General features: G+C 44.5%; 1 protein-coding gene across 1 annotated transcript in view; it reads right to left on the bottom strand.

Annotated features, from left to right (window-relative positions):
- The window catches only part of LOC309546460 (retinal guanylyl cyclase 2-like), a 206,004-nt gene that overhangs the window by 91,844 nt on the left and 100,247 nt on the right, over positions 1-13,913 (bottom strand). Inside the window, exon 5 of the mRNA XM_082246169.1 lies at positions 7,792-7,876. Coding sequence (XP_082102295.1) covers positions 7,792-7,876 — 85 coding nt within the window. The remainder of the gene's footprint in view (positions 1-7,791; positions 7,877-13,913) is intronic.

The following is a 13,913-nucleotide window of genomic DNA, read 5'->3' on the forward strand; positions in this document are numbered from 1 at the left end:
ATTTGATCACCTGTGCGATTTTTACTTTTTGCGCTATAAACAAAAAAAGAGCGACAATTTTGAAAAAATAACAATATTTTTCAAAGTTTTTTTATATGAAATCCACCCCCCCCCCCAAAAAAAAAAATGTAAAAATCTAAATTTTTTAACATTTTAGGCCAATTTGTTTTCCGCTACATATTTTTGGTGAAAAAAATCGCAATAAGCATATTTTGATTGGTTTGCGCAAAAGTATTGCGTTTACTAACTACGGGAAAGATTTATGTAATTTTTATTGTTTTTTTTTAACTAGTAATGGCGACGATCTGCGATTTTTTCTGCGGGACTGCGACTTTGCGGCGGACAGACCGGACCCTTGACTGACATTCTTGACACTTTTGGGGGACCAGTGACATTACTACAGTAATCAGTGCTATACATATGCACTGTTACTGTAATACTGACACTGGCAGGGAAGGGGTTAACTTTATTAGAGAGCAAGGGGTTAAGTGTGTCCCTACATGATGTAACCACAGAGAAATACGATCCTACATAGCAGGATGGTATGATCTCTGCAGTTACACCAGGGAGAATGACAGGCGGCTTTGTTTACATCAGCCGCCTGCCTTTCTCCCTCTCCAGCGGGAGATTGCGAGTGGCCGGCGGACACCGGTCACTCGCGCGGGGATGCCCGTAAAACGAGTGGGGGCGGGAGCGCGCCTCCGGCGGCACACACTCGCCCCCTATTGGCTCGCAGGCGAGTGACGTGCCCACACGGGGCTGACCGCCGCAGTATATGTACTTGCGGCGGTCGGCAAGTGGTTAATAGAAATGTAATGGACCTCTTTTTTTTAATGGTAAACATAGATAGGAAGTTGGATTTCTCCTGCACCCTACTGGATAGTGCTGGATGGAGTCGGAAGGACTATACAGGAATTTTACATTATTTTACTAAGCTCCTGAAGACAGAGCAATGTGCTGTCTATCTAAAGCACTATGGGCAGACCCATGCATAGGAATACCTGATAGGGCTATCAATAGGGGCGTAACTAGAAACTTGAGGGCCCCGGTGCAAGAAACCATGAAGGGCTCCCCGGACCCCTGGCCAGGGCTCTTCCCTTCAAGCCTGGGGCTCTTCCCACTGATCCTGGGGGCCCTTTACTCTCATTGCGGGGCCCTTTATTATGGTCCTGCAGCGGGACCCTTTCACAAGTTCTGCAGTGGGCCCCCTTCCTGCCACCTTGGAGCCTCCGCACGGTGGTGGAATGTCAGGGCCCTGTTGCAAGTGTGACCTTTGCGATCCTGGAAGTTCACCTACTGGTGTCAGTAGTTTTTATGTTTTGGTATTGTAATTGTATTATTTTTTATCATTTTATTTAATTTCTTTTACACTGTCTCTGACTATGACTCTGCTCGTTCAGAAAAGGAAGGAGCTGGTAAATTACATATTTACCGACCCCTTCCTGTTCCTGGTTCTCTATTGTGACACATCCCCTGCAGCAGCCGGCAGGTGAGGGAAGGGAGCACAGTTTGGGGGGGGGGGGGAGGGGGATCAGGGGACTACACAGGGGCCCAGAGACAGCAGAGCACGAGTGAACTGGATAGGAGGAGTGGCCGGGGAAGCATACAGAGGAACCAATCTCCTCCATTTTCCTCCTGCAGCTACAGGAAAAAAGAGGAGGACAGTGATTTCTCTAAATGCTTCCCCCACCGCCCCTCCTATCCAGGTGTATAGGGGAGCTACATGGGCTCCCTGGATCATTGGGCCCGGGTTGCAACTGCATCCCCTGCAACCCCTGTAGTTACGCCTCTGGCTATCAACAGTGCCAACATCCAAGCAACTATGGCAACAGCAAAGGCAACAATGCTGCTGTAAATTCACTGCAGGAGGAACAACGTTGTCAGACTATTAAAGGAAATGCCTATCCAAATAAAGTGAAAGTAAACACATAAGGATCAAATATGCAAAACGAAAAAAAAAATAACACTAAATACAATAAACTACCTTAAATACACTCCCACAGGGTACTTGGTTTTGTATTTATTGTGGAACTATGATGGGAGATGGGAACAGTGGGATACTCCACTTGAACTGTTCACAGTAGATAAGGACAACTCTCACTTGGCCTCACCAGATTACTTGTGGAAGCAGACACACTGCATTTACCATACTGCCACTTGTATGGAAGAAATGCGTTTTCTTGCTCTCTCTAACAGCAGACTTGAAGCAACTACTTTATCTTGAGGAGACTCCCTAGCATCCCCTTGACTGACACCCGTCCACCGACTCTTCTATTTGAAGGGATGTCCCTCACAGGAGAGGCCCCATGACACAGATCTGTACTCACAGTAGGCAGAATCAGATCCTTCCTTGTTCCTCCCTTCCAGTCAGCTCTGCTGGACCTATGGGTTCAGCTTCTTTCTAACTTTCAGGCCCTCAAGTCGACTACCCAAGGCCACATGGCAACTTGTACAGAGGAGGGGCAGCTACCCTCTCCCTCTGGGGGCCCCGCTTTCCAGCCGAAGATCCCGAGCCCATGTGCCCCGGGCATTCATACAGTCACCCAGCATGCAAAGAAGAACTTCCAATAGCCAGGGCTGTAACAATGCCTGTGCTTTCACTTGTCAGGTTTCCTCCCACTGTCCAATATGCCTCCCTATTGGACCAGTGTGAAACATTCAAAAAAGCTGAGCTGCAGCTGAGCACCTTGAGCAGACCTTATCAACCGATCCTGCTCTCTGGTGGGCAGAGAGCAATATTAATTTTCTTTGGCAATTTACCCGGTAAGCAGAAAGACCAAAAACTATACTCTCTTCTAGCACCTACCTAGGAGGGTGCTACAGAAATATACTGTATATATAAAAAATATGCTCATGTATGATCAGGAAATGCATACTGTATGTTTTTATCAATGTGCAAAATCAGCATTTGGGAAAATACATGTAGCACCCTCCTAGGTAGGTGCTAGGAAAAAAGCATCTACAGGTACTGTATTTGCTACTTCTGCTTATCAGGGGAGCTGATCTATTAGGTTGCCTGTTGCATGTCTCCAGGTGTGATTCACTGGGTCTAAGGGAGTGTCCCCACTGCATCCAATGAGGGAGCTTGTTGGACAGTGGAGGAAACCCAGCCAGTGAAACATCAGTTTTTATGGCAGTCCCAGTGGGAAGGCACCACCGCAGTGCATCCTGGGATTAACCATAAATACTGAGGGGACATGTGACAGGGTGTCTTTGGTGGGAAGCAGAGTCCCAGGAGGAGGCAGACGGCTGTCTCTCCTCCTGCTGTGTGTGAGGAAGGTGGTCTTAGGCGGTTGGCCTAGTAAACCAGGTGTGGAGCTGAGCTGCAGGGGATCCAGTGAAGCTGACAGTGGAGCTGCTGGCAGAGTCTCTTGGGAAAAGCAGTTTCCATGAGTACCGGGAGATTTGCCTAAGGGTCTGCCCAGGAAGGGGGACCACTCCAGTGAAGTCAGGGGATCAAGGAGCTAGCTCACACAGAGATTGTTACAGTAAAGGGGGTGCCGTGTAGAGAACCCTGAAGAATAGGAACAAAGGGGGTGTCAGGAAGGGCCCTGAAGAGTGTTCTGCAGTACAGTACAGCTTATCTAAAACAGTTCATTAATTACTTCTTCACCGCTAGTGGCAAGGTGAAGCAGCGGCCTTGCCACACTCAGCTATTTCTGGTCGTCCCAGCAAATTGTGCATAGTTTGTTCAAGTCCACTCATTCCATTCTCCTATCCAAGTTCTCAATAAAACCACAAAAACCAAAACTCCTAAGCTGTTTTCTGACTGAGCCAAATCACTTTCAAAATGTTGAACTGTTGTGTTGTTGCTATGGGTAACCCAGGGGAACCTGTAACCAGCACCACCCAAGGGAGTAGTGCTACACACATGTCAGCATTTTTATGTTCTAAGGTAATATGAGATAGGAAATATTTCAATTTATTTTCTGTGTCAGCCATGGAAACAGGATCCGATGTCCCATGCTTCAATGCTTGAATAAAATATAAACTAAGATATATAATAAAATGTATAATCCGTTCTGCTGACGCAACACCTTACAAGCAACAACTGCTTAACCTTTGTACGAACCTCAATTATATCACCATGTCAAAAGGATTTTGAACACATTAAACAAAGAGCACAAATTAAATTCTGGAGATTATTTCAAGATGCAGACTGGGAGCCGCAGGAATATATCTCCCGGCCTGGATGAGCCAAGCTCCCAGCTGTCAGTGATGTCATCTGAGCCAAACCCCATGGGACGTATACTTCACACCAGACCCGATTACCAGAGATCTGGGCTACAAAACCCGAGCACTCCTCCCAAATATAGTCCCATGTCCATATTACGTTTGCTTCTTATTCACATGTAGTTATATAGCACAGGAGATGTTGCCGAATACTGCACATAAACCAATGTAAGCTATTATATTTGCTAAGTGCTAACAGATAAATACGTAGATAGATGGGATATTATGGTGAACATGTGTTACACTAAAGTATGTTGAAAGACAAAATAATTTTTTTTAGTTTGGATTTGAAAAGGATTAAAGTGTATGTCCAAGCACAATAACAAAAAATTACTGTATATGCAGCTGTAGCCATGAAACAACCACTTCCATCTGAGGCCATATATATATATATATATATATATATATATATATATATATATATATTTATACTTATACACACTATATTACCAAAAGTATTGGTACACCTGCCTTTACACGCACATGGACTTTAATGCTTTAATGGCATCCCAGTCTTAGTCCATAGGGTTGAATATTGAGTTGGCCCACCCTTGGAAGCTATAACGGCTTCAACTCTTCTGGGAAGGATAAGGGTATTAGTGTCACCACATGAGGACACTGTGGACACTAGGATAAATCTGTGCCTCGTCCTAGTTAATAATGTCAAGGGAAGAATATGGATAATTGGACTTTGTTGGCACAACGACAGGACAATATGACGTAAAATACGACGTATTGTCCTGTCGTTGTGCCAACAAAGTCCAATTATCCATATTCTTCCCTTGACTTCTGGGAAGGCTGTCCACAAGGTTTAGGAGTGTGTCTATGGGAATGTTTGACCATTCTTCCAGAAGCGCATTTGTGAGGTCAGGCACTGATGTTGAATGAGAAGGTCTGCCTCACAGTCTCTGCTCTAATTCATCCCAAAGGTGTTCTATCAAGTTGAGGTCAGGACTCTGTGCAGCCCAGTCAAGTTCCTCCACCCAAACTCGCTCATCCATGTCTTTTTGGACCTTGCCTTGTGCACTGGTCCAAATGATTTGGTGGAGGGGGGACTCTGGTGTGGGGTTGTTTTTCAGGGGTTGGGCTTGGCCTCTTAGTTCCAGTGAAGGAAACTCTTAAGGAGTCAGCGAACCAAGACATTTTGGACAATTTCATGCTCTCAACTTTGTGGGAACAATTTGGGGATAGCTGGAGACTGTGACCGGCTCTCAATGGAGCCGGTTCACACAGCCCCGGGGCGGCCGCAGTCCCCAGTAGGAAAAGGTCTTGTGCGTCTTTGGCTCCATTTCAGGTCCAAATTTAGGCTAAAATTCTGACCTGATTCGTACCTGAAAAGGAGAAGCAGGGCCGCACCGGATAGCTGTTAGCTGCGTATGCCTAGGCCTGGGTTGACACTAGATGCGATGCGAATTCACAGAAAATTCACTGCGGATACAGCACCGCATCTAAAGCCTCGTACACACGCACCGATTGTTGGCCGTGAATTTTCGGCCAACGTCCGATCGGCCGATTGTCGGCTTGTTAGTATGATGCTTCCGACAACCGACTGCGCCTTTTCAGCCGAACAAAATCTGGTGTGCATGCTATAAAATTTTTGTTGGCCGTCAACCGAACGTCCGATTGTTTGTCAGTCAGTACAGATTTCAGCATACAAAAATCAGATGAGCAAGACTGGGCATGCTCAGGGAAGAAAAAACACACGGAAAGTTAACCAGCACATGACATCACTTCTGAAGTTGGTTTTTGTTGGCCGATAAAATTCGTGTGCAGTCTAGGCACATTCCAACCAACACAACAACACTGGACAAAAGACGGCCGATCGGTCGGCCAACAATCGGTGCGTGTGTACGAGGCTTAAATCACAACCAATCCATGCAACCTGATTACGGAGTGTTTGTTAAGTTAACGACACCCCGCAATCGGTTTGCAAAACACAGCACAATTTGCAAAATCGGATCGCATGGTGTGAACACCCTTGTGATCTGTTTCTGGTGGGAACAAAAAAGGGTCCTATACCAGTTTGGTGCAAATGCAGTGTGATTAGAGCCATGCAAATCCATGGCTCAAATGGCACCCCAGAGACACCGCATGTAATTCGCACAGGAATGCGCAGTGATTCTTGTGCCAATTACATGCAGTGTTTTACACCGCAGCAGTGTGAACCCGAGCTAAATGCTCTTAACTGCAAATACAAAAATGTAACATATTGCAGCTTGCAAGTCTTTACATGTGGTGGTTGCATTAGTTTCCTTTTTTAGACTTGCTTCCCTTTATTTTAACTTGGTGATCAGCAAAAAACAAGCTTCTTGCCCCACTGTATCTATTGAGGAAGCCATGGATGTCACCCTAGGCAGGACTTCAATCATATCTGCCTTCTTTTATCCCTATTATACAGTATTTAGGAGATGGGGAGATTAGTTTACAGAAGGAAGATAACATTGCTTTATGCTTCCAATTCGATTCACTGAGTTTTTAAAAGAACACTGCATTTATAGCAAGAGCAATGGGTTTTTATTGTAATTTTTTAGCTGAGGAAAAAAAAAAAAAAAGAAAAGAAAACGAATGCAGCCATCACATCCAACAACTGGTAAGCTGCTCTATACTAAAGTTCTGTTCTTGGGTTTTTCTCCTTTATGGTTAAAGCCCCGTACACACGCACAGATTGTTGGCCAACTGATCGGCCAACTTTTGTCCAGTGTTGTTTGTTGGTTGAAATGTGCTCTAGACTTGCACTGGACTTTTGTTGGCCAACAAAAACCAACTTCAGAAGTGATGTCATGTTCTGGTTGACTTTCAGTGTGTTTTTTCTTCTCTGAGCATGCCCAGTCTTGCTCATCTGATTTTTGTCTGCCGAAATCTGTACTGACTGAAGCCCCGTACACACGTAGCGATCGTCGGCCGAACGATTGGCCATCTTTTGTCCAGGGCTGTCGTGTCTGTTGAAAACTGCAAAAGACTGCACACGAATTTTGTCGGCCAACAGCAGCCGACTGCAGAAGTGATGTCATGTGATGGTTAACTTTCCGTGTGTTTTGTCTTTTCTGAGCATGCCCAGTCTTGCAAATCTGCTGTTTGTCGGCCGAAATCTGTACTGACTGACGCACAATCGGCCGTTCTGTTGTCGGCCTACAAAAATTTTAATGCCTGCACGACAGATTCTCTTCGGCCGAAAATGCGCTGTCGGAAGCATCATACTAACAAGCCTACAATCGGCCGATCGGTCGCGGCCGAATATTTGCTATGTGTGTACAGGGCTTTAGGAACAATCGGCCGTTCTTTGTTGGCCAACAAAAATTTTATAGCATGCACATCAGATTTTTTTCGGCCAAAAATTCGCAGTTGGTTGTCGGAAGCATCATACTAACAAGCCTACAATCGGCAGATCGGACGTTGGCCAACATTTTACGGCCAACAATCTGTGCGTGTGTACGGGGCTTTAGGCAGGAATGATGGAGGAGGAGAGATGAGGAATGAAAAAGGAAGAAATAGGATTAAGAAGATGGGTGGTATGTACTGAGTATCGGTGTCTACCTAAGAAGACGTCTGTATTGTTACCTGATAAGATATGAGACCCCAACACCACAGAGACCCAAGGCAAACACCAGACCAAACACCAGGATGACAATCGATGGTTCAATACCTAGAGAAAAGAAGGAGTTTCAGTTATTACATTTATAATATCAGGCTTAGGAGAATTTATAGAAATTGTAATTTTATTTTATTGTACTGATTTGAATCAGGTTTATGCTGAATGCCAAACTTGTGTGAACACAATGCAGAGAGAACCACAAACTATTACCTAGACTCCTGGTCACTCATGTCTCTGTGATAGGCTACACCTGTTGCCTTGCCTACCTTCCCCTTCCTTAATTCCCGTGTAGAACCTTTGAGGCAAAACTAGCTCCCATTCACAAATGAGCATTTGTGGCTTTTTTTCCCCAAAGTACAACAACATTTAAGATCAAGAGTCCCATTAATCTCAATGGAATCGTTCATATCTGAATGCGGTGTCACTTGTCAACTGTGGCGTGAAGCTTGAAAAAGTAGATGAGCTCTTTGGGGCAGAATCTTGTGCTTTTGGCCTAATAGACTTTAATGGGAGTGCCTGAAAATAGCTTAAGGGCTCATTTACACTTGCTTTGGCTTCAACACGCAGTAAAGAGCCTACTGCTTCAACATGCTTTTTTTGATGGGTTTTTGGTGCTTTGGTGGTGCTTCGATAATTCTTCAGTATTGCTTCAGTGGTGCTCTGGTGATGCTTCAGTGGTACTTTGATGGTGCTTTGATGATGCTTCGATGATGCTTCAAGTAAGCTTTGTCATAGACTTCTATGAAGGCTTTGGAGACGCTTTGAAGCACCACTAAAGCGACCGGAAGCTGAAGCCGAAGCAAAGCACAGCAAAAGCAAGGTGTACACAGGACTGTAAGCTAACTATTTTATTTGGTGACAGGGGCTTTGACTGGCATTCAGAGAGCTTTAACAAAGCATGTTCAAAGCCTTGTTTTGAAGCAAGTGTAAATTTAAGGGTCCAAAATCACATGATCCTGCTCCTGTAGTAATATAAGCGCACATACAAACGTGCATTAAAAAAAAAAAATTTTAAATTAATTTTTTTATTCATGCTTTTTTTTTAAACTTCAACTTTATTGGGTTTTGTCACACAATAAACATACAGCACGATAACAGAGAATATATAACACCGTACATGCAGATACCCGAACAGGATATACAAAGCAGTGACAGGAGTTCAAAGAGTGCTGCTGAACCATAGATCCATAAGCAGTAGAACAGTAAAAAGTAAACAATGAAACAACGCTAGCCAATAAAGGCCAATAAAGGCAGTGGTATGATGTATCATCTTTTTCCAAGCAACTTAACTAAAGAAACTCTAAAAGCAGTAGATGGGGGTCAGTACAGCAAATATTCCTCCAAGCGGTGTACGGAACCAGAGATGGGACCTCTAGTGCCCTCTCAGTTAGACCAAAGCAGAACCACAGGTTTCAGCCAGGTCAACCCATCCGCCCCAAATCTTTGTAAATTTCTCTGGGCAGCCCCTGACTTCATAAGTCAATTTGTATAAGGGTAGAACTTGATTAATTACATTTTTCAAAAGATCAAGAGGGACCCTATCCGTATGTATCCACTGCATCACCACCCTTTTCCTGGCATAAAACAACAGTCTAAGAAATTGTTTCTTGCGAGAACGAAGAACAACGTCTCAGAGAATCCCCAATAAACAACATTTGGGCTTAATACATTAGGCAAGCCCAGAGACGTGGAGACTAAGTGGGTAACCTGAGACCAGAGGGGTCTAATTTTAGCACAGCCCCACAGCATGTGAAGTAAGTCACCAGGCGCCCCGCAGCATTTATGACACTCGGGGCCGGGTCTCTGTTTCATCAAAAACAACCTAAAATGGGGTAGAGTAGGTTCTATGAAAGATACACAACTGTATCAGTTGATCCCAAGCAAATATTGGGATCCTGAAATACATTTGAAGCAATTCCTCCCAGTCATCATCCGAGAGATCTGGGATGTCCTTCGTCCACCCGGCCCTAATAGCATCCAATCGAGACGGCACACTGCGAATCAGTATACTATAGTAAGAACTAGTCAATTTGGTATGCGTATCCCGCAACAACTCCTTCTCCAGAGGAGAGTTGACAAGACAGACTGGGCCATGGCCGCGTGCTGCAATTGGAAATAACGGTAATGGCAGGAGCCGGGTATCCGAAAGTCCATCCGAAACTGCTGAAATATCTTTAAAAGCCTCCCCTCAAACAGTTGGTGAGCATACTTGGGGCCCCTCCCCGCCCACAGAACAGCATCTTGAGATTCAGAAAAATGGGGCAAACTAGGATTACACCATAAAGGCTTATTCGGAGAAAAGAGTTCCAGTGGTACCGACAACAAAGATTCACACCTGGTATAGATCTTAAGGGAGGATTTCAAAAGCGCTGTACCCCCAAGGGCAGCAACACTGTGGCAATAAATAAGGTTAGTAAGGGTCTTGTATGAGGAAACCACAGCAGCCTCAGCTGCCGTAGCCGCATTGCCCCGTTGAGGGAAGAGCCACCCATGGATATGTACCAGCTGTTTAGCATAATAATACAGGCACAGGTTTGAGAGAGCGAGGCCCCCAAGTGCCTCTGGCTGTTGAAGCATAGCAATAGAGAGCCCTATTGCCTTGGGGTACCACAGGAACCCAGAAATGAGAAAGTCAAGCTCCGCAAAAAAAACGTATTCGGTATAAAGACCAGGGAATTGGCCAAAATGTACAAAAACTCGGGGTAGTATAGTATAATAATTTTAAACAAGTTAACCCTACAGGTCAGAGTTAGTGGCAGATGCTTCCAGTGATCCAGTTTAGATTTAAAAAGAGCCAAGCAGGGGAGGAGATTATTAGCCAGATATAGAGATAGGGGTTGTTGAACCTGAACACCCAAATAACAGAAGGACATGGTGAGCCGCAGAGGGCATCCCTCAGGCAGGGAAAGAGGGGTGTCCATGTCCACCGGAAACAGGCTGGACTTGGTCCGAAAACCGGAAAAAGAACCGAAGTTCTGAATAAGTTTAAGCACCGTCATCAGCGAGCCCTGAGGATCAGACAAATAGAGCAACATGTCATCTGCATAAAGAGAAACTCGCTCTTCAAGAGTCCCTATCCGCATACCTTGGATGTCCATGGAGGTTCATAACAGTTGGTCAAGGGGTTCTATGGCAAGTGCAAAGAGGAGGGGGGGCAGAGGGCAGCCCTGTCGCGTACCCCTACGTATATGCAATGGATTAGATACAACACCATTCACCCGAATACGTGCCAATGGCGGGTCGTAGAAAATCCGAAGCCAAGTAAGATAGGCCTTCCCAAAGCCAAACTTCTCCAGCACATAGAACATATACGGCCACTCCACAGAATCAAAAGCTTTCTGCGTGTAAAATGACAGCACCACCCTAGGCAGGGGAGAAGGATTTGGAGTCTGAAGGTTAGTAAATAAACGACGAATATACGCAGAACGACCCAGAATAAAACCCGTTTAATCTATTCCCCACTATGGATTTAATCACCTTATTAAGCCGTAGATCAAGGATTTTAGTTAGGATTTTAAGTTTGACATTAATAAGCGATATCGGCCGGTAGGAGTCGCACTAGTGTGGGTCCTTATGAGGTTTGGCAATCAGGACTATAAGGGCCTCGCTCAACGAATCAGGCAGAGAGCCCGTGTCGTAGATTGTTTTATATAGCAGCAAAAGAAGTGGTAGTAGGAGCTCCCTATGATGTAGATACCACTCCACAGGAAAGATGTCCGGGCCCGGAATCTTTAGGGAAGGTTTTGAGAGCAAGTTCCACCTCCTCCAAAGTGAACGGCTCGTCAAGTCCTGAGCTCTGGACCTCGGTAAGGGTGCAAAACGGAATAGAGTCCACATATTCATACAGCTCAGGGGGCATATAATAGGCACTAGAAGTATACAAATCAGAATAAAAATGGTGAAAGGAGCAAAGAATATCCCACTTTTGATATGCACTTTTCATCTATCTATTTATTTAATTTATCCACCCATATATTTATATCCCACTTTTGATACGCATTTTTTCACATTAACACAGGTCTCCATCACTGCATCTATTATCTATTCACTTGCAGTTTTTGTATCTCACATGCACTTTGCACTTTAATATTGGCTATTTACTTAGAGTGCTTTTATTACATGTGGATTGTGTTTTTTTAGCGTATATTGTATTTATTAATTTATATACACATTTGTAGTGCACATTTTACACCATTCGTATTTATTGATACCCACCATACAGGCAGCGCCATATTACCCATCCCCCACCCAATATTTTATACAGTCTTTTGACTGTAGTTTAGGGTAGGCTGCAGCCTATTTATATTTATATCTATTTATTTCCATTCCTTGGATATCCTTAGCGCGGATTGTATTTCTTATTAGCTTCTGCGTCTTATCCACCAGGGCAAGCTCATACGCCCACTGAGCAGCTCTCCACAGCCGACAATTCTCAGGGGTTGGGTCTAAATTATAGGCTCGTTCGGAACCACTCAAAGCATCTGCCAGTTCCTCAATATGTGCCGCAACAGCCTTCTTAAAATTAGCAACCTCCCTCATATTCGCTCCCCTAAGAACAGCCTTAGAAGCATCCCAGCAAGTGAGATCTGCCACCCCTTCCACATTCTCCACCCAGTAATGGGACATAGCAGTAGTGCACTCAGCCGACACTATCGGCTCCACAAGCCAGTACGGGCTCATACTCCACACTACCTTTGATGGCTGTCTGGCCACTACCAGGTCCATTGCCAGGGGTGAATGGTCTGAGATCGCCCTTGGAATGTGATCAACCTCTCAGAATTTCCCCTTAATGAGACTCACAATAAATTACTTCAAAAGGGTCTCTCCTTCTCTCCTATGGATGACATGGACCACTTTAAGGTCTATAAGGACCTTTGTCTTTATCTGAGGAAGGTCTATTATAGACTCCTATACTCAGAGGATTGCCAATAATCGCACCTCTGGACATGACGATCAGGAAGCCCTTGATATTCTAAACTCACTTCTAGCAGAAATTGGGGAGGTGTCTGAAGATAAGGAACTCCCTGCTGGGACAAATACAATTAGGAAGTGCTCCATTACTATACGATCTACGGAAATGCCAAGGTTCCGCACTAACAAATGGCTGAATATCTTCCTCACTTTAGTTGAGGAGGATCTTAAACAGATAGATTGGAGCTCCTCATCTTCAGACAATCTTTCACATAATGAAAGAAAGGCACTTAAAGAATTAAAACAAGCTAGGGAAATAGTGATAAAGAAAAGTGATAAAGGGGGCAATGTGGTTCTACTGTCAGAGGAGGGCTATGAGAGAGACTCCTATCTGACATTTAAACTTATAGAAAACTTGGTGATAACCCCTTTCCAGATCTTGTTCTCAAAATTAATGAGAAAATGCACTTCGCATGTGAAGCATTGTTCATTTCTGAAAGAGAGAAGAGATTCCTACAAGTCAACGAGTATAATGTCCCTACATTTTATATAATACCCAAAATCCACAAAAACCCAACAGAACCCCTGGGGAGACCGATAGTCTCGGCGGTAGGTGGACCCTTGGAAAGAGTGGGTAAATATCTTGACTCTTTGATCAAAGAACTAGTCTTAGATTTACCATCTTATGAGAGAGATACAGGAGATGTCTTAAATAAGATCAAGGAGCTAGAATTCACCCATGAAGTTCTACTGGTCGGCATTGATGTCGAGTCTCTATACACTTCAATACCCCATGAATGGGGTATTCTAGCGGTATATCACTTCCTGGACCAGAAGTTTCCCCTAAATGGACCACAAAACGAATTTCTTATTGAGATTCTTGATTTGGCACTCAATAATAATTTCTTCCGGTTTTTAGGGAACTACTACCATCAGATTAGAGGCACCGCAATGGGTGCCCCTTGGGCACCCTCCTATGCCTTCTTGCATCTTGGCCTCTGGGAGGAGGAGATGGTGTACACCTCGCCTATGTACCTCAGCCATGCCTTGACCTGGCTGAGGTACATAGATGATGTGTTCCTTGTGTGGGACGGTACACCGTCTCAACTTGAGGATTTTATGAAAGAACTAAACCATAATAGGAGAAATATACATCTTACATTCACAATGGATCGAA

The sequence above is a fragment of the Pelophylax lessonae genome (assembly GCF_965119305.1).
Source record: "Pelophylax lessonae genome assembly, chromosome: 2".
In the NCBI taxonomy this organism is placed as follows: Eukaryota; Metazoa; Chordata; class Amphibia; order Anura; family Ranidae; genus Pelophylax; species Pelophylax lessonae.